This window comes from Schistocerca serialis, chromosome 8 (assembly GCF_023864345.2).
Source record: "Schistocerca serialis cubense isolate TAMUIC-IGC-003099 chromosome 8, iqSchSeri2.2, whole genome shotgun sequence".
NCBI lineage: Eukaryota > Metazoa > Arthropoda > Insecta > Orthoptera > Acrididae > Schistocerca > Schistocerca serialis.
Window position 1 is genome coordinate 275,769,391 of NC_064645.1, and position 22,118 is coordinate 275,791,508.

At 41.2% G+C, this 22,118-nt stretch overlaps 1 protein-coding gene across 1 annotated transcript in view; it reads right to left on the reverse strand.

The window, feature by feature from the left end:
- The window catches only part of LOC126416075 (protein unc-80 homolog), a 1,008,688-nt gene that overhangs the window by 550,849 nt on the left and 435,721 nt on the right, over positions 1 to 22,118 (reverse strand). Inside the window, exon 18 of the mRNA XM_050083557.1 lies at positions 12,206 to 12,397. Coding sequence (XP_049939514.1) covers positions 12,206 to 12,397 — 192 coding nt within the window. The remainder of the gene's footprint in view (positions 1 to 12,205; positions 12,398 to 22,118) is intronic.

The following is a 22,118-nucleotide window of genomic DNA, read 5'->3' on the forward strand; positions in this document are numbered from 1 at the left end:
CGTCCCTCCATTCACGCCTGTCGCGACAACACTGGAGGCAGGCTGCACGATGTTGGGGCGTGAGCGGAAGACGGCCTAACGGTGTGCGGGACCGTAGCCCAGCTTCATGGAGACGGTTGCGAATGGTCCTCGCTGATACCCCAGGAGCAACAGTGTCCCTAATTTGCTGGGAAGTGGCGGTGCGGTCCCCTACGGCACTGCGTAGGATCCTACGGTCTTGGCGTGCATCCGTGCGTCGCTGCGGTCCGGTCCCAGGTCGACGGGCACGTGCACCTTCCGCCGACCACTGGCGACAACATCGATGTACTGTGGAGACCTCACGCCCCACGTGTTGAGCAATTCGGCGGTACGTCCACCCGGCCTCCCGCATGCCCACTATACGCCCTCGCTCAAAGTCCGTCAACTGCACATACGGTTCACGTCCACGCTGTCGCGGCATGCTACCAGTGTTAAAGACTGCGATGGGGCTCCGTATGCCACGGCAAACTGGCTGACACTGACGGCGGCGGTGCACAAATGCTGCGCAGCTAGTGCCATTCGACGGCCAACACCGCGGTTCCTGGTGTGTCCGCTGTGCCGTGCGTGTGATCATTGCTTGTACAGCTCTCTCGCAGTGTCCGGAGCAAGTATGGTGGGTCTGACACACCGGTGTCAATGTGTTCTTTTTTCCATTTCCAGGAGTGTATTTTTAAACTGTTAAGCTACAATCCACTAGTCAATAACAGTGGGATCAATAGGAAGAGTTTCATCGTGGCATTCCATGAAAGGGCGTTGTGCAATTTTCAGACAGACAATAAGAGAAGGAGAATAACAACAAATGGTTTAATCGTGCTTATCGCGAAAGAACATTGGCAGTGATGATGAAGTTTGGTCTGTGGGGCACACAACTGCATGGTCATCAGCACCCGTACAAATTCCCAACTTTTACATAATCTAATTTGTTCACAATCCAATTGAGCCTCTATCATGAATGATGATGATGATGATTTGTTGAGGAAAACACAAACACCCAGTACACAGGCAGAGAAAAATCCCCAACTTGGCCGGGAATCGAACCTGGCACCCAGTGATACTGAGGCAGCGTCACTAGCCACTAGACCACAAGCTGCAGACACACTGGCAATATTAAGACAATAAGCAAAAGTTCAAGTGGTACTGAAAACTTCACATTATGAAAAATTGTGTGAAAAACAATGTTGTGAAAATCTGTCTAAGAATCTTTGAACAATGTATTATGACATAACTGCAAAAATGCACGATAACAGAACATAATAATACTTATAATTAAAAGTAATTGACAGTATCAGATGACAGGGACAGTGTTAATAAACTGTATCGTGGAGTACTAGCAAGGAAATTATTGCGAAAAACAGTGCAAAGTGAATATTAACGAGAGACATCGGTAGACATTATTGTGATGTAACTGATCGCATATTCATTATGAGCCCGTCAGAGAAGTGTTGTACTGTGACCTTACGCATGAAACTGGCTTTAAACCATTTTAAAATCTTGTAAATTGATGTGGACCCATAAACTAATATGTAGGCAATAATGCTAGTGGCCAATGTTATTGTTGAGTGACGTCACACAGACGAGCTCAGCAGCCCTGTCAAAGAATGTCAGTCAGGAAGTAATTCAACACAGCACCAGTTCCAGCCGCATGAGAGTTTCGACGGCATAGACAAGATACACCAAGAAGCGAACAACACGCTGCCGAGGCTGGCATCTAATGGTGAAGCTATGAAGTATCCTGGCCATCGATCAGCGAACTTCAATGACCATGACTACATGCACCGTGCCAGGCAGCCTGTGACAGCAATGCATCGGCCAACAGTCACCGCACGGAATGAGCCAACAGCAGCAGCAGCGACACGACTAGTAGCGCGACTGGACTACCAATAAACATTATGCGCACCAAACAAATTCTGCGGCGAGCGTTGTGTTATGTGGTGAGTGAAGACAACTTGCCAGTGCAATAATAATTTATATTACACTATCTGCAGAGTATATAACTAACTTTAATCACATTTTGTAATGCTACAAGAATTATACAGTAATTTTTCCTTCAATTTCGGAATTTTATGGCTCTGCAGTAGTGTGTCTATCTATGCTATTTTTGTTTTTTTACATTTTCACCAGCAAGGCAGTGGCGAATAGATTTTAAGACTTATGTTGCAGCATTAACTGTTGATTACAGATTTTATAGTATTAACTGGTGATATTGGTGTATTTTTGATGCTTTGGTGTGAGGTGATGAATATTACCATTTGTGTTTAATTCATGTAAGTTGGTGAGGCTTTAAAAAAAAATAAAAATAAAAAATAAAAAATTGTGTGAATAGGTATGTTTCTGTTTTAAGCTAGTTGAAGTACTGTTGTCATAATTTTGTTTAAATTGTCCGGTGGAAACCAAGCAGGAGATTCTGGAGGTAAAAGCTGAGAAGAAGAAGATAGGGCAGGAGAAGAGAGGTGATTCAGGAATCAGTTACTGTGGACTGTCAATAGAAAGCCCATTAACACATCCCACCAATTACCTCGAGACACCAATTAAACCCGGGAGTAGTAAATCAAGCATTGTAGGGGGAGGACAGCAAGACATGCTATTGGTGATATTAAAAAAGACTGATGCTGCAATTGAAGCCACCAATAAGGAAATCAGAGCCACTGAGCAGGACATGGAGGAAACGAAGCATGAAATCAAGGAAGACAATAAAACAACCAAAGAAAAGATTGAAGGCAAAATTGAAGCCACCAACAAGGAAATCAAAACCACCAATCAGAAAATCGAGGAATCCAATAGAATAACCCAAGAAAAGATTGACATCATCAATGAAAAGATTCAGATGACATCATGAGAAAAGAAAATTTGAATAGAGAATTACAGGATTATAAGGAAGAGGTGAAAAAATCTGCGAGGAAAGAGAAGGCAGATTCTAGAAGAACATAAACCTGTTCTAAGAAGATACAAAGAAGATGGGAGAGGAGATAACCGGGAAAGCCCAAGAAGAGGTTCAAGAAGTTCAGGAAGAATTATGGATAAGGATGGAAGAGATAATGCAGAAGTAACAACAATGTGAAGTAGCTATTAAGGGACTAGGCAACAAACAGACTGAATAATCTCAAAATATACAAAATGCAATAGCAGTGCAGGTGGAAGAAGATAATAGGCGGACTGCACAGGATACTCAACGTTTACAACCCAAAATCCAAGAATTAGAAACAAAAACTGAAGAGACTGACAGAAATACAGGTAATGCAACACTAGCTATAGGGGAAGATAAAGTACTAACATTAATGAGTGGTGATAATGGGCATCCGTGAGCTCATGTGAGACAAAAATATAAGGAAAAGGGATCAAAGCACCTAACGATTTTTGCGAGAAGACTGAGAGGTATTTTTCCAACACATTTTTGAGGCAAAGATAAAATTCAATTTGTGATAGATAGAATGGAAAGTGAAGCTTTTACAGGAAGAGTGAAGAAGGAAGACAAAGTTAGTAGTTACGAGCTGTCTGTCTAAAGAAGTACTGATCAAAGAGTAATCAATGTGCAATATTGGAAAACCTGCTACATTGCAAGTCTCTTAATAATTGGAAAGGTACCTTGAGAGAATTTGCTAAGCATTTATGAGAACTGAATGAAACTTCAGAGCAACCCTTAAATGATGAGATAATGATTTCTGCAATTAAGAGAAGAAACTTTGTCTGGAAGCCTGATTAAAGATAGAGAAGCCCTAACAGAGATATTGGTGCAATTGTAATCTACACGTGGACAAGAGAATAGTCAAGCAGGTGAGTAGGACCAAAGAGAAGAGCATTGCCAATGGAATCAGTTTGAGAATCAATCGTTCAACCGAGGAAGAGGTAGCAGTAGGTACTGTTGACAGTGGACCTGTTCGATCCCTTGCCTGTGCCAAAAGGAAATTACATCTAAATTGTAGTTGCAGAAGAATTAGTCGAGCGCTCCGTGCACCAGAGGGTAGTCAGTGTTGTTGGCTAAGTGAACAGGGCAGATTTTGACAACTGTTTAATGGCCATATGTGTCATCCAAAGCCGTGGGCTTGACCTCCAGCAAATACGGTAATGGTGTTAACTGAATGATTTGTTTGATGTTCATTTATGCACCGTGATTGTGTGACAACCGAGCCGGACACCCACAATTTGAACTGAAGTGAGGATTGTGTGTACAATGACACATGAAGAAAATTGGCATGCGACAGCATTAATAGGCGACCTGTGATGATTTAACTGTTATTACTTTGGGAGTAACTGCCTCATTTGTGCTGTTTAGACAAAAGATATAGAACATTAAGAACAAACTATGTACCAATTATTGCTACCTGACATCGTAATTACCTTTATTGGATTTGATATGAAACAACTCCCATGCAAATATTATCCAATCAGCCTTTATCAGTTGCACACGATCAAACTATTTTTAAACTGTTAGGCTACCATCCATCCACTAGTCAATAATGGTGGGTTTAATAGGGAGTGTTCCAAAAGGTACAGTTCAGTGCCATAACTTCATGAGTTGAGGAGGACCAAGTAAAACTGCTTTTGGAGGGTATGTTAAAGTTCTGGAGGAAAAAGTGGAGGCGACCTATCAGATTGTTTCAATAGTAAGATTGCCAGCAATGTATACACCAAGAAAGGGGTTTAATAGATATAGGATGATTTTTTTTTTCACTGTGCACAAAGTATATGAACTGATTGATGAGAGGATATGGAACAAAAAATGTCTAGTGAAATTATGTCTGGAAATGCATGGTTTCCATGTTTGAGACCTTTTATTAAGTCATACATTGTTACAGAGTCTGCGGTCTAACATGCACTGTACCATGCAGCCACAGTTACAGCACACATTGAAAATGGTTCCCATGGGCCTCAAAGCAAGCATGTACGCATTTTAGAATATTCTGTCTCACACTTTCACATCGAACAGGCTGCATCCAAACAGTGTCAAAGGCAGCATGAATACACTGCTCCATTGTCTCCACATCTGGAATGGGCTTTGCATACACAACACTTCTGAGATGGTCTCATAACCAGAAATCACACAGATTGAGTTCCAGTGAACAAGCAGGCCATGCAACTGGACCTCCTCATTTGACCCATTGACCAGGGAAGACACGATTGAGATGTGTCCAAACATTAACGGTGAAGTGGGCTGGAGTGCCAACATATAGCAGTCACATAATGCTTCTAATTATCAATGACACTTCTTGCTGCAGGGAAAGCAAAGTCATCCACAAGAAATGCCGAAAGTTCTGGCCTGTTAGGTGACATATAAGAAACACTGATCCCAAAATATGGTCACCAATTATCCTGGCCCATACATTACGACTGCAATGATGCTGATAATACGCTGTCTGAATTGTATGTATTGAATTGTATGTTAACCGGGGACCTAGAAATGACAGAGAGGCTCCATCCCCGCTGCCGTCGCAGTGGTCCACAACCCCACGATGACTACCGCAGTCCACTTCACCCCTCCGCTGCCCCACACCAAACCCAGGGTTATTGTGTGGTCCGGCCCCCGGTGGACCCCCCAGGGCATGTCTCACACCAGACGAGTGTAACCCCTATGTTTGCATGGTAGAGTAATGGTGGTGTACGCATATGTGGAGAACTTGTTTGCGCAGCAATCGCCGACATAGTGTAACTGAGGCGGAATTAGGGGAACCAGCCCACATTCGCCAAGGCAAATGGAAAACCACCTAAAAACCATCCACAGACTGGCCAGTTCACCGGACCTCGACACAAATCTGACGGGCGGATTCGAGCCGGGGACCAGGTGCTCCTTCCTGCCCGGAAAGCCGTGCATTAGACTGCACGGCCAACCGGGCGGGCTGCTGTCTGCATACTATCCCACATATGACTGTTATGAAAGTTGAAGATACCACTCTGTGTAAAGGTGGCCTCATCTGTGAATAGGATGGATGACACAAATACTGGAATCATGGTTGCCTGGTGAAGAAACCAGTGACAAGACTGCTCCTGACATGGAAAGTCTATTACTAGTAAGCCCTGCACATGCTGTAAGTGATAATGGTAGTAACATTTGTCATGGAGAATGTTCCACACGGTCATCTGATGTACCCTGTACTGGCAGACCAACTGCCTGGTACTGACATTGTGGTCGCCGTCCACAGTATTAATAGCATTTTCCTCCAAGTCTGGTTTCCGAACATTTCGGGCACATTCTTCATAATTTTATGCTTCCTTAAATGACCCTCTCTCAGACAAATAGCGAAATACTGTTGCAAACATTGAATGGTGTGGTTTTGACGGCGGGGACAGGTTTCCTCATACAACCTTGCTGTCTGCCATCCGTTTCCATTTGCCTTTCTGTAAATAAACACCTTGTCGGCAAGCTCTTAATTAGAATATCGAACCATTGTGTACAACGCCATGTCACATCCACTACGAGGTGAGTCAGCAAGAGAGGTGAACTAGACACAACATTACCAATTGCTGTAGCAGGAGAGAGCACTAGGGCATGACATATGAGGAGCAGTACCACCCTCTAGGAGGAAACCATGCATACTGTAACTGTGTGTGTGTGTGTGTGTGTGTTGGGGTTTATGGGCGCTCAACATCGAGGTCATCAGCGCCCTGACACACAGTAAAAGGAACGAATGTGGAGAGACCTAATAAAACTGAAAAACACACTCAATACTGGAACTGTGGCTGCATGGTACATCACTTATTACGCCGCAATCTATGTAACAAAGTATGACTGAATAAATGGTTTCCAGCACGGAAACCATGCATTTCTGGACATAAATTCATTAGTCCTTTTTGTTCCATAAATTCATTAGACCTTTTTGTTCTCTATCCTCTCATTGATGAACCCACTGAGTTTGTTCACAGTGGAAAAAAATCACCCTGTATACAACTGCAGTAAGTGGCTTATAGATGTGTTGATACAAATAGTGTTCATGTCATTTCTTATGATCTGCTGGTGGAATTGGTCCTCAAAGGAGAATTAATTATGGATTAAATTATGGTTGGCAAGTGCCCGCCCAGCTAACCACTTGGTACAATGTGCTGCTTCCCGAGCGGGAAGGTGTACCTGTCCCCAGCACGAATCCGCCCGGTGAATTAGTATCAAGGTCCGGTGTGCTGGACAGGCAGTGGATGATTATTAAGGTGGCTTTCCATCTGCCTCAGAAAATGCAGGCTGGTTCCCCTCATTTACACTACGTCAGCGATTGCTGCACAAACAATGTCTCCACATACATGTACACCATAATTTCTCTACCATGCAAACATCTGGAGTTACACTCATCTGGTATGAGATGTTCCCATGGGGGTCAACTGGGGGCCAAGACACACAATAACCCAGGGTTAGGTGTGGGGTGGAGGTGAGGTGGGTGGAGTGCTGTGGCCTGTTGTGGGGTTGTGAACCACTGAGGGCTACAGTGCGTCGAAGCCTCTCCGTCGTTTGTAGGTCCCCAGTTCAATACACACAATACACAATGGTTGGCAAAAAGGTTTACAGGTCTTAAAAGCCACAGTGACATCCAAGGACTCTGTTGGTAGTAAGACAGGAATAGTGGACATGGAATGAGGGAGATGATTAGTGCCTTGGTCATAGGAATGGAGACTGCATGCAACTAGTAAGATACATTGGTAATGAAGGTAGTGATTTTAAACTGGAAACTTTGTGACCACTCAGAACGGGTGAACCAGATGCAAGACCTGTGGAGTAAGATTTTTCGAGTTTTGGGTGGAGTTGATAAGTAGGTAAACAGCGGGATTGTTAGTGTGGAGAGGAAGATGGATTCAGATGGGAGGTATTTGGATAAACCTAATGTTCCGAGGAGCTTTTTGCCGTCATGTTGGGCATCTGAGATTGGTTCCCACTAGTAAAGTTTGAAAGCTGATGTGTCAGTTGACAGTAGCCTTAGCCAGATAATCAGTGGACTCTGTGATGGTGGGGGTACACCTATTGTCTGTAGAAAGAATGATACGACCAGGATGTTTTTAAAATTAGGTTCATCAGATACTGTTGAAAAACTTCTCCTAGTTGTCTTAATTTCAAGGATTAAAATGACTGTGACAGACCAAAACTACACTGCTTGTGATAATTACAGTTTTGTAAATGGTGGATGTGACAGGACATCCTACAAAACAGAACTATATGCTTTCTCTGAAAGGTACTTAGAACAGATTGTTTGGAGGCATTATGAAAATATATTAGATCTAATGGCAATAAATAGGTCTAGCCTCATTGAGGACTTCTACTCTAAAATTGGTATCAGTGACATCTCTCCTTGGCCCCACTTGATTTTCATGAGTTTCTAAAACTTAAGGAACACTTTTGAGGACTTCACTTCAATAGTGATGAAGTGGGGCAAGCATGGGTGAGGTTATGGCTCCATCAACAAAGTCAAACATTCTACAGTGATTGTATGAGTAAACTGGTCTCTTGTCAGGAGAAATGTATTTGCAGGAAGAGTGACCATGTTGGGAAATAAATAGGTAGACATGAAGAATAAAGTGAAGAATATTCATGAAGCCGGTTTTATTTAAAAAAAGCTTTAAGAGTTTTCACTTAAAAATTCATTACTTTTCAGCTTGTCCTCATATGTATTGGTGTGCAAAGGTTTCATCTAATGTTATCTGTTAGTTCTGGGATTCAGTCTGTTGGTTACTGTCAGGACCCAATTACACATTAAGTTCACCCCTGAGGCCACGTCTTTATTAAACAATTTTGAGTGCACGGGGGCCAGTTCTGGGCCCTCTGTTGCTCTCCTTGCATGTCTATGACATCTCACCTTTACCGTTCCATCATAAAGGTGCCAGAGCAAAATATATGAATACTGCAACCGTCCAGATGAATGACAATCTGTCTTCTTGTTCACATGGGCACAAAATCTGTGACTAAAACTAAACACAAATAATTTAAGTATCTCAGTACACATTAATTAGTCCTCATTTATGTGATTGATAGTCCCCTTTTCATGTTGACAGTACCGTGGTGCTATACTAGAAAACTGTGAAGATTAGGGATGCAACTTTAGATAAAAATCTCAACCGGACACAAAACTCTATCCTACATGAGGAAGACCTCTGCTAGTTTCAACACTCTCTAGGAATAAAGAAATGCATTTTCACAGAAATGGAAGCTTGTGCAGTTATTCGTTTTTGGGAATCCAATCCAACATGGAATAAGTAGTAAACATTTTAGACGGTTACAGCTAACAGTAAATGGTGGTGTGTTTTAGCCACTTGTTTGATTCTCTCAGTGCCTCATACACCTAATTAGGATGTAGTCAGACTAGCTACATGACTTCCACACAATGTGTCAACTTCATTGGGTTCTCAGTGTGGATTCCATAAGTACCTCACATCATGCATGTAGTTAACAGTCATCTCTTCACAGTTTCAATATAAGATCTCGCTTGCTTACTATTCTAGCTGAGGCCATCTATGAAACAAAAATGCCTCAAACTTCTTCCTATTTGTTGCTATCCACATATGGACATCTACCTTGAACCGTATTTACAGTTCAATACCCTTCTGCATTTCAGAAAAATGCTTCAGGTCTTTCGTTAGTCATCCTCATATTTTTGCCCAAAACTTAATATGTATGGCCACTTTACTCCATCAAACAAAATAGCAAATGCTGGCATATTACTCTTCCTCTCCCAGCACTGCTACATTATAGCCCACACTATAAATCTACCTGTTATTCTACTATGCACAAACAAATTAACTTTTTCTCTTGATTATAGCTGTTCCAGTTTTTACTATTTCTGGCATAAACATTTCTCAGAGTAAGGTGCCTACACCAAATGTAAGACCTCTTATAACATATGTTTCAATAAATGCAAAGAAACATTATGTAAAATGCCTAGTTATGTATAAGAAAGGGCTTTGTGATCCTAATATTGCCAGGATAAATCAGAAATGAACAACAGAGCAACCTTTACAAAGGCACACCAAATGCTGCAGGAAGCCTACAGTTAGGAGTGCTTTCGCCATACTCAGTGTTATGAATGGCTCACAATAATGTTTTAAAATGGCCAGACAGACATTAAAGATGACCTTCATTCAGGACATCCTTTGACGTCTACCGATGACACTCATGTCAGGAATGTCAACGAAATTGTGCATGCCAATCACAGATTGACTGTCTGAGAGATTGCAGAAGAAAGTAACATTTCAATTGGATCATATCATGAAATCCAGTCACATCAACTTGGAATGCATTGTGTTGCAGCCAAGTTCGTCCCACAGCTCATGAGTCAAGACTAGAAAGACCTTTGGCTTGCAATCTGTGAAGAGCTTTGTATCACACAAATGAAAACAAGATGTTCCTTAAGAGAATCGTAACTAGTGATGCGATATGGGTCTATAGCTACCACACTGAGATCAATGTTCAGTCTTCTCAATGGATCGGGAAAGGTTTTTCACAACTAGAAAACTAGGTCAGGACAAATGTCAAAGCCATTCTGATAGTTTTCTTTTTTTGACTTTGAAGGATTAGTTCATCATGAATTTGTGCCACAGGGACAAACTGTTAATCGATGGTACTATCAGGATGTGTTGCAATGCCTGTGAGAAAATGTGAGGAGGAAATGGTTTGAAATGTGGTGACACAATTCATGGTTCTTGCATCACGATAATGCATCCACGCACTCATCCCTGTTGCTGCATGACTATGGCACAAAAAACAAAATCAATGTGCTGCCTCATCCTATGACCTCTCCAGACCTTGCCCCTTGCCAAATTTTTTGTTATTTACAAAGTTGAAAACTCCACTGAAAGGATGAAGATTTCCAATGATAGATGAGAAAAAAGTTTCGCAGATGGTACTTCAAGTGATACAGCAAGAGGCACACCAAGACTGCATCTGGAAGTGGAAGTGGCATTGAGAACACCAAGACTGCATCTGGAAGTGGAAGTGGCATTGAAAAAAGGAAATGAGCATTTGGTGTCATTGGCCAGGAGGCCGCTTACGGGGTAGGTCAGGCCGCCTTGGTGATTGGAAGTGGTGTAAAAATTGTGGAAGAGGGTATTTTGAAGGAGACCATGCACAATAAGTAAAAGTTAGATGTAGAAAAAATTTGTGGACAAAAGTCCAGAATTTTTTGAACAGACCTTATACATACAGTTTAACTGAACACGTGATCAAGGTTAAGCATAGGCATACAAGAACACTCAGTGGTTTATTTCTACCTCTAGATGCTTCCAAATATCAGAACTGCATATCTTCTCACCCAATTTATATGCTAAACATCTTGTTATTGTTAGTCAATATAATTCAGCTAGTTACTTTCTTTCAGGAAGGGATATGAGGTCATTTGGGAAGACTACAGACATTCATGTTGTCCACAATGTTCAGTTGGAGGACAGTCATTTTATATCTGTTTTTGAAGTTCAACTAGACGATACCATATGTGTTTACAATACAAGAAAAGAAAATGGGCATTATTGGGGGGCTTACATATTACTCCATTTATTTAGTACTGTATGGTTTGGAATGTGCTGTCAGTAGCCATGTTATTGCTGGATTAGCTCTCAGAGCTGGATGAATCCACACCCTGTCCTCATGGTCAGTGCTGTGTTAAGGTGAACAGATAATCAGTACATACTAATGTTATAGGGCTCAAGTGGATGTAACTACAAGCTAAGCCTTTAGTTACATTTAACTGTCAATACTTACCAAATATGTGACTTATGCTCTAAAGAACATTGTGATACATAAAAACAACCAACAAAAAGAAAAAGGTCAAAGAAAAATGTTTTTGAAATAGGAGAATACACTCAAAAGCAAAAGTACACTAAACTACCACACAAAATACTTCATTATTTGTATCACCAATCAGTACCAAGCATAAAGGTTTGTGTAAGATTGGTGTAGTTACCATCTGTTGTTAAAGCCTTAGTTTCATATTGAATGATATCTTAAAACTGTGAAAACTAATGGACCTACAGATGAATACAACAGCAATAGTTGCAAGGTCAAATCACCATGTCCCACTATGGAGAAACTGATTACTGGTTTGCACAACAAAGCAAGAATAGGCATGTTTCCCTTCATGATCTGTCAACAAATAAATCAGTTACAACTGGAGCTGTTGTGTTTATCATTGTTAGTTTAAAGTTTCAGACTCAATTGCCACTTTTCTAGTATGGAGAAACTTATGGTCAGAAATAATCTCTGGCATGGTTCCAAATATGTACAAATTACCTGTAAGACTACTCGGTAGTCTATGTTTCCTTCTTTTGTGATATAACATGCAGATCCTTGAGCCTCAGGAACTTCCTCACCAGCATAGGTTATATTTGAATCTGTCTGAGAACGAGTTAGACTTGGTTTACGTTCTTGGTTCAACAAACTTCCTTGCAAGCTTATAGCATCAAGCTGACTGTCAACAGAACCCTGTTTGAATGATACAAAAATGTTCTCTGTAACATACTTATATTACAAAGACAATTAACTGGTACACAAATGTAAAGCCCACATCCAGAATTTAACATTTATTTTCTGTATCTTCTAGCACAGTTATAATAAAGAGGGATGGATTGCTTAAAATTATGCACAAGTTGGGGCAAATAAAAGGGGTGTGGATGAGTGGAAATGATTGGACATGAAGGTATACATATAACCACACCCCGACACATACACCACGTGTACACCCACCATGTGATTCAAACCGATCTGGGCTGTGTCAGTGTAACTGGAGCAGTGCAAAGGGGATGATGGTACTCACAGTGGTGTAGTGGGCATTTGTTGTGGAGAGTTACATGACAACAAAGTTGTGGAAACTGTGTGGTCAGTTGTTTGCTGAGAAGTTTAATGATGTCAATGTGCCAGCAAAGAATGCCATGCAATGCTTACTCTGAAAATGGCATCAGACAGGATCTGTTTTGAACAAGTCAAAAAACATTTCGAAACATGCCCGCACAGCAGGAAATGTGGCTGCTGTTAACCAGAAAATGCTTCAGAGTCCTACCAAATCAACTCGATGCCTGTTGCAAGAAACTAGTATATCACTCCAATTATGCGAATAAATACTCAACCTGGACCAGCACATGCAACCCCATCATGTGTCTGTCGTTCATGCATTAAAATCAGCAGATGCTCCTCAGTGTCTCCAATTTTGTGAGTGGTTGTTTACTGAGATAACAATGAATGGCTCGAACATGGATATGTTATTTATGTTGAATGAAGTCTGGTTTTACCTGAGTGGATACGTCAACTCACAGAATCACCTGTTCTCAAGAGCAGTATAACTTCCACAAAACACTATTGCGTGATAAGAAGGTTGGAGTTTGATTTGCAGTGTCTACACTCTGCATTATTGGTCCCATCTTTTTCCATCATGTACTGACTGACACTGCCAACATTTTGAAACCATCTGTGGCTGCATTAACAGAGGAGGAAAAGACCTACAGTTACTTCCAACAGGATGGAGCAACCGCCCATACCGTTGGCCAAACCTTCGAGCACATTTACACAATCTTCACACCTGTCAGAGTTGTTAGCAGAGGTCAGTCTGGCTGTGGCTCTAGCTGGCCACCCACGTAACCTGGTCTGTTAGTCTGTAATTACTTTGTGTGGGAGTGCTCAAGTCTAAGGTGTATCAGAACCACCCTCATGGTCTTCAAGAACTGCAGCAGAACATTTTGGATGAGATTGCAGCAATTTCAGAAGCCCAGCTTTGATCCACCTTCAGTAACTTGCTGACCAGAGCCCAAAAGTGAAAAGGGATGAATGGTGGTCACTTTCAATATATGCTGTTGGTGTTGTTTGCACTAAAAGTTTCTTGTGTAAAATGAATCAGCTGAATTAAAAGTACAATTGAAATTTAAAATTGCTACAAACAAATGTCCCCTATTATAAAGCTACACTTTTAAAAAGAAAGTAAAAATGATGCTGTTTTTCTGGCAAAACTGTTAAAGCTGCTAGTAACTACACTTGCCTAAAGACCTACAAATGTGAATGGTGTACAAGGCGAATGTATGTCATGTAAGGATGAAGCATTATGTTACAGTGAAAATTATTTGCTGTAACACAAGTACATTACAACATTCTCATAATTCAATATATCTGTAGCAATATGGTTATAATAGAGGGAAACATTCCACGTAGGAAAAATATATCTAAAAACAAAGATGATGTGACTTACCAAATGAAAGTGCTGGCAGGTCGACAGACACACAAACAAACACAAACATACACACAAAATTCAAGCTTTCGCAACAAACTGTTGAAAGACTTACCTTAGGGGGAAAAAGGACAGGTATACACTCGCGCACACACACACACACACACATATCCATCCATACATATACAGACACAAGCAGACATATTTAAAGACCTGTCTGCTTGTGTCTGTATATGTGTGGATGGATATGTGTGTGTGTGTGCGCGAGTGTATACCCGTCCTTTTTCCCCCTAAGATATGTCTTTCCGCTCCCGGGATTGGAATGACTCCTTACCCTTAAAACCCACATCCTTTCGTCTTTCCCTCTCCTTCCCTCTTTCCTGATGAGGCAACAGTTTGTTGCAAAAGCTTGAATTTTGTGTGTATGTTTGTGTTTGTTTGTGTGTCTGTCGACCTGCCAGCACTTTCATTTGGTAAGTCACATCATCTTTGTTTTTAGATATATCTGTAGCAATAATTACACATGACTTCAGGTTAAGCTCAAACAGAAAATCACATGAAATGCCATCCAATATTGTTTTCTTCTTAATTCGTACTATTGGTGTATTAGACTTTCATAGTGCACGTATAATATCATAAACTCATGACTATATGTGCCAAATTTGTAATAATGATGAATAAAGGAAGATTGACTATTGCACAAATGATAGAGGTTCTGTTACTATTTTTGGAAACAAAGAGTATCATAGAGAGAAAAAGACATATTTCTGTTGTCATTTTACTACAACCATCCTACAGACAATGTTCAGATTATTTTGTCTGTTTTAAAGTAGTGAATATATTTTGAAGAATAATAAGCCACATGCACATATACAGTTAGTGTTGTATGCCAGAAAAAAATGAAGCAATATAACTGGCTTTGACTCATATGTCCAAGTAAATCAACGTGAATAGCCTGAGTAATTTACAGCAGCTGGTTAATTTCTTTCTACCAGATCATTACAGCATGTAAACCTACATAGAAATACATCAAACAGAAATAACAGCTTTCCTAATTGGATAATCAAGAAGTGTAGTATCGTAGAACCTCCAGGCCACCAACAGAGATAAACCACCAGGATGATGTTATAAGTGGTGGTCATGTGAGCAACAGTCTCAACTTCTGCTTCTACTTGTAGTTCTGTGCTTCTAGTGAGCATTCCATGTTGCTAATTGGTGCTGAACATTGCTCCAAGTTGTTGACAGTTAGGTCTACTGGCAAGTATTCAGGGCGTATAGATGTCTGCCCATGTCAGGTCTCTGCTTATTGCTAGCCATGGCTGTAACAAGTTGTCAACAGTGTAGCAGTTCTTCAGTATAAGGCGAGTACAATATATTTATTCAAAATGCATCTGTGTCAACTAATCTTTTGTTTGCCTGTCCAGTTTCCTACAGTGAAAGATCCTTTGGCCATCTTCCACCTATTTATCATTAGCAACGGGGACATTACGGTTGCAGATGCGCAACAGAACATCTAGCGACAGACTGTTGAACCAACGACCCCACATCATTTTCCTTCCTTTGTCATATATTCTTCTTATAACTTATTGGACATTTTTGTTTGTGCTTCTACTATTTGTGCTTGTGGGGATTTCAGTCCATGCTTACCACTTCTGCTCAGTTTACTTGTTTGTGCTCCGCATATTGATATAGCTTTAGCATTTTTTGCTTTGCTATGGCTAACCGACTGCCTCACGCCCCACGCACACCTGCCTCGCAATTAGCGGTGCCACAATTGCAAGCGCCTTTGGCACTGATGTTCAATCTAACACAGCTTCTTTAGTTAGAGATGCAACAAATGAAGCAGCCTACTGAGATGATGAGTGACTTCATTCAAATACAGATGGAAACCAATGAGACTCCCAATCAGATGTCATCAACTATGGCAGCACCACAATTTATGCAGCCATCATTGGTGCCTCTGTTTTGGCCATTTGAAGAGGATGAAGAGGATTAAGTTGAGTACTTGGCTCAGTTTGAAGCTCATCTATATGTACAACAAGTACCACGTACTGTTAAACAATCTTTTTTCTTACCAAAGGTTGGAGTGTCAGTCTATCGATTCTGCTCCAAACTATTCCCCACTTCCCAGCCAGAACTTGTGAACTGTGAGGATTTAATCCCAGTTTTGAATAAATATTATGATGAGAACGTTTGGGTGGTGGTTGCCAGGTTTAAATTTTTCAGACTAAAGAAGCAATCAGGACAAACGTATATAGACAATCAGGGACACATTTGCAAGTGCTTATTAGGCGGTGTAAGTTCAAATATCAGTGTGGCAAGTATTATAGTGACCCCATGATATATGACACCATTGCTAAGAATGTGGTTGAACACAGAATAGGGGGAAAGATTTTCAAGTATGCTGACTCTTTCTTGCACCAAGTTTTGAAAATTATTATACATCAAGACTCATGTAACAGAGCCGTAGACAATTTTCAAACAGTCAACATTTGTGCTGTAGCGTCTAGCAACAGCACTGCGTGGCCATGTAAATAGACCCCTTCCAAGTCAAGTACACAGTAGCCAACTCAGGCTCAGCATAGCCAGTCACATAAACTGCCATGTCTTCAACACGTGGCAAAACCAAGGTGAAACCACACCAGACGTGGCACCATGACAGCCAAGGAGTATTGTACACTGGTTGCAGACTGTGTACACCCCTCCATGATGATCATGTTTCCCAATGGCAGTGGCATTTTTCAACAAGACATCTGGGATGTGATTGACATGGCATTAGAGCTCATGGCTCCCTACTTGGAATTTACGAGAATTATGTGACCTGTGTGTGCAGATGTGGTGCCAATTCCTCCAGTGACCTACTAAGGCATTGTTGCTTCCTTGCCGTGATGCATTTCCAGTGTTATCATGCCAGACGTGGGATGTTCTGGCTGAGCAGTGTATATTTGGCCTTCATTTGTTTGGTTTCCTTGTGATAGATAATGTGCTGTCAGTTACTACTCATTTTGATTCGAAGGACAGTGTTGCTCAGTTGTGTACTGAATTCGAAGAATTGTTTACTGATGGCTTAGGCATAGCTTCTAATTATGTAGCACATTTGACCATGAAAGACAACACACAGACTTGTTTCTTCAGGGCACGCGCTATACCACGTGCACTCCGTGAACAGGTTGCTCAGGATCTTTCACAATGGCTGGACAGTGGCATTATTGCACCCATCACAGTGGGCACCTCCATTAACATTGTCAAGAAGCCTTCAGTTAAATTGCGTATTTGTGCAGACTTGATGGCAACAATCAACTCCCAAATAATGACTGATTAATTTCCTCTGCCTCAACCTGATGAACTTATGGACCATCTAGGAGCTGGTCATTACTTCTATGAGATTGATTTACACAATGTCTACCTCCAGATCCCCTTAAATGAACAGTGAAAACAAATGTTTGCAATTACTACTTACAGGGGACTCCTCAGATTCCTTTGTTTGCCTTTCAGCAGCGCATCTGCACCAGCAATTTTGCAGCACTATTTGGAACAATGAACTGTATCTGTGGCTTCATGCACAAATTATTTAGATGATATAGTGGTATCAGACTGCGCAGCAGACAAACACCTAAGTAATATGCACACCTTGTTTTAGTGTGTGTTATTTAAAACTGAGATTGAGTTCTTGGGGCACATAATTAATTCTTAGGGTGTTTATCTGACACAGTCACACTTGCAGGTCATTTGTGACCTCAAATCTCCAAAGAATATTGCTGAACTGCGGTCAGTACTTGGGAAGCTGGCATATTACATTCACTTCATTAAGAATGCATCTCAGATTGTGACACCATTGCACTGTATTCACTGCAAGAATGTACCTTTTGTGTGGTCCCAGGAATGTGACACTGCTTTTTGACAACTCAAAGGCGCTTTGCTCAGTGATCATTATGTAGTTCATTTTGATCCTTCCATACCCATAGTCCTGGCTGTGGATGGCTCTTCATATGGCATTCACAATGTACTCTCACACAGAATTGGTTCTGTTGACACACCAATAGCCTTCACCTCCAAATTGCTTAGTAAATCTTAGAGCAACTATTCACAAATAGAGGAGGCTTTAGCTGACAAAATTTCATATTTGTATGGAAGAAAATTCTTCTTGGTCACTTAACACAAGCCTTTACAGTCCTTTTGAACCCTGTCAAGTCAATTACGAATCACACTGTGCAGAAACTTCAATGCTGGACTCTCATCTTATTACACGGCCAATACGACATAACATACAGGGCTGCGTCCAAGCATGCCAACCCAGACACGATTTCCCATCTTCCCTTGGGACAGGAAACAAACTTTGACACAAAAGAAGCACCTTCTTGCCACACTGGTGCACAGGATTCAGATATACTGGACTTGTTTCCATTAGATCACCGGAAGATTGTCCAGGCACATCTGTACTGGTTGGTCCCACACTGTGAAACAAATTCTGGCATGGTGGTTCACCGATACTGTCCATATTGGCACAACTTGTCTGTGCTATGAAGTGTCTTATTGCTACATACTGAATCTGAACAATCACTTGCAATGATTCTACAGGTTCTCCAGAGATATGTTCTTGGTTTGGTTCATCAGGATCACTGGGTTATGGTCTGCACCAAACAATTAGCTCACCAACATTGCACATGGTTTGACACGGACTCACAAATACAGCAGATGACGGCTCAGTACCATGCTTGTGCAGAATACAAGGCAGCCCCTCCTCTTGTGGTTCCCATACACTCTTCAAGCCTTCCAATCCATATATTGCCATGAGGTCCAGAATTCAAAGACTTCTGTACGGCACATGGGATTGGTCACATCATAAACATGCCTTTTCATCTACAGTCCAGTGGAGAAATGGAATATTTTCTTTGCACTTTAAGACAACAGATGGATAAACTCCACACCCAAGACATGGGGAACCAAAATTTGCTGCTCTTCTTATCATCCTACCACTCCCAGCCTCACAATGGTGCATCACCGACCAGGTTGCTTCACGGATGATGCCTCCGCACGTTGCTGCTCCAATTACTGCAGCCATCCCAGCGATCAGTGTCTACTCAATCCACTCAGGCAATGTATAAACCTAACACACCATTTTTTCAGATTAGGGAATCGGGCACTGTTGTAAAGTTGCTTGGCAACTGCTTGTTTTTGAAATAGGGTCCAGGCAGAGTAAGGCAGCAGCATCTGAATCAACTTGACAGCTATAAACTGCATGATCCTGCTGCTGAATCTCTGTTCTCAGATTTGTGGGCTGTCCAGATGATGTAGCCTGCATCACCTCCAGCTACTTGGGGCTCTGCATCATCAGTGCCTGGCCCTGAACCAAGGGACCTGGACCCTACGCCTCATCTGTTGCCAAGTGGACGGCAGACATCCAAAGGTGATGGTAGCCTCCATTCTGTGGCAGCCAGGGAGACACCACATAACTTCAAGATAGTGTTGCAGTTCCACCACCAAAAGACCTCGTACCATCATTGGAAGCAGGGGCACACCCTCCATCTCATTTCTTGGCTGGTGTTCTGGGATGGATGCATTACAGGACAGGAGATTAGCACCAGCCACAGTTTCAGCTCCTGTGGAGGAAGTGTAGTGTCACAGGTGACTGATACTGCCAGAGCTCGCAATTCAAAGATTCCTGTACGCACTTTCAAGAAATGCTTTGAACATCACTGTCAATGCAGGACCTCCAGGCCGCCAACCAAGGAAGACCACCAACACTGTGTTAATAGCAGCTACCTGGGTTACAGTCTCTTCTACTTCTATTTGTACTTCCATGCTTCTAGTGATAGTTCCATGATGCTAGTTGGTGCCGAACATTAATCCTAGTTGTTGATAGTTAGTTCTACTGGCAAACATTCAGTGTATATTGATGCATGCCTATGGCAGACATCTGCTTATTGATAGCCACAACTATAACAATTTGTCAACAGTGTAGCAGTTCTTCAGAATATGTTGACTACAATATATTCATTCAAAGTGCATTTGTGTCAACTAATCTTTCACTTGCATGTCAGATTCCTACAGTGACAGATCCTTTGACCACCTTCTACCCATTTACCGTTAACATCAAGGACATAACAGTTGTTAATGCAAAACACAACAAGGAAAAGATGTGTAATACAAAACATGATTTTTTCTGATGAAACCTAGTTTCATGTGAATAATGTTACAAAAATTAAAAGTTTGCTTTTAGGTGAAGGGATCTGCACATTAAAGGTACTTAAGACAAGCACATGTGGAAAATATTACTGTGAGAGTTGTTTTTCCTACATCATGGCCACATGTCAACCACTTCTAGCCTAATAGTTCACGCACAATGGACCTGCCAAAACTGTAGATGATATCTTATGCAAAAGGCTTAGTCTTTGTGAACTGTGGAATGCATCTGAAGATCATAATGATGGCAGAATGTGGCATCCTCACCCGCTCGACATTAACTCTGTGACATATTCTTTTCAGGCACAGAAAGAAATAATTCTGTACACAGACAAATCGGAAATTAACTAAAGGAAAGCCATAATCACAAAACAAGAATGATTAAAAGTGGTAAACTTATTTCTGATTTGGGATGCACTGATAGAAGTACAGATACTACGAGCATTCTGAACACTGTAGGAATAAAAATAGTAGGTAATTCAGTTATAAGAGTCGGAGAAGTGAAGGCTGATGAAGTACATACACAATGACAAGTGAGAAATGGATAAGAAACAGAACATGTGGGTCATCAGTATAAAGAAGGAAATTTTAGTGAGTTATATAAATGAAGCAGAAAAGCAAGCCACAACTGAACTGTGTCTTCAGGGGAAATAATATTTCTTAGGCTACATAAGATACCAGAATCTAAGAAATATAAAAATGAGTCGGGAAAAAAAACATAATGGCAACTAGAGTGACTGCTAGGAATTTTCCGCTAACCATGTATCCATAAAAACAAGATGTCAGTGCCAATTTTCAACAGAAATCACTGTGAATCACTGATTCTTGAATGATAACAGCTTGAAAGCAACATTCAGGATGGTCAGAAAATTTCTGAAATGCTTGTAGGGATATTGCAAGGCAGGTTGTGCTGAGACATGTTAAGAAAAAAATTCGATATGTTTGGCCATTTCCGAGTTATTTAGCACTAAAGTTAGCCAATCAGGTCATCATGTGCATCAATTCAAGTTTCAGCTGACCAAACAAAGCACTTGCTGGGCAACACTGCTCCTGGCAAGACGCTTGAATGTGAGTACACGACACACCAATTGGCTAATTTCAATGCTAAAAACTCAGAAACAGTGCAACATATCAAATTTTTTTCTTAACATTTGCGTCTCAGTACAACCTGTCCACCAATATCCCTGCAAGCATTTCAGACATATTCTGACCACTCTGTATATGTGTATTGGCAACCAAAAGTAACTGATTCCTCTCCTACAGGTACAGGGATGACCGAGATTATTCTCCTGCTACTGTACGCATTGCTTTAAATCTGAAATCTGTTGACCACCTGTCAACCAACAACAGTGTTTGGCCAACTGTTTCAAAACGGTGTATTGGAGAGGCAGATAGCAGAAACACCTGTTAACACCTCACACACCTGCAGGGAAGACACTCATGATACTTTTGAGACCCCTTCTACATTATATAGAATATAGTAATTATGTGGCGGGTCAGGTAGTGGAATATCTGTCCATTTCAGATAAGAAAAATATTTTTTTTTTTTTGTGACAATGTTCAAAGAATTTCGTTACGAAGCAATGAAATCAGGAGCCGTGACTGCCTATCCTTTCATAAACAGCTGTGTCAGTCACTCCTTCAATATGGCAAAAACTAAACTTGCTTCATTTCAAATTGGGCTCCAAAGGCTACATGATGGAAAAATGGCTAGAATCAATAAAAAGAAAACTGAAGATACTCAGAAACTGGATAAGTACATCCATGGAGAAGATACTGAGATTTTTTATGAGGAGATATTGAAATGAC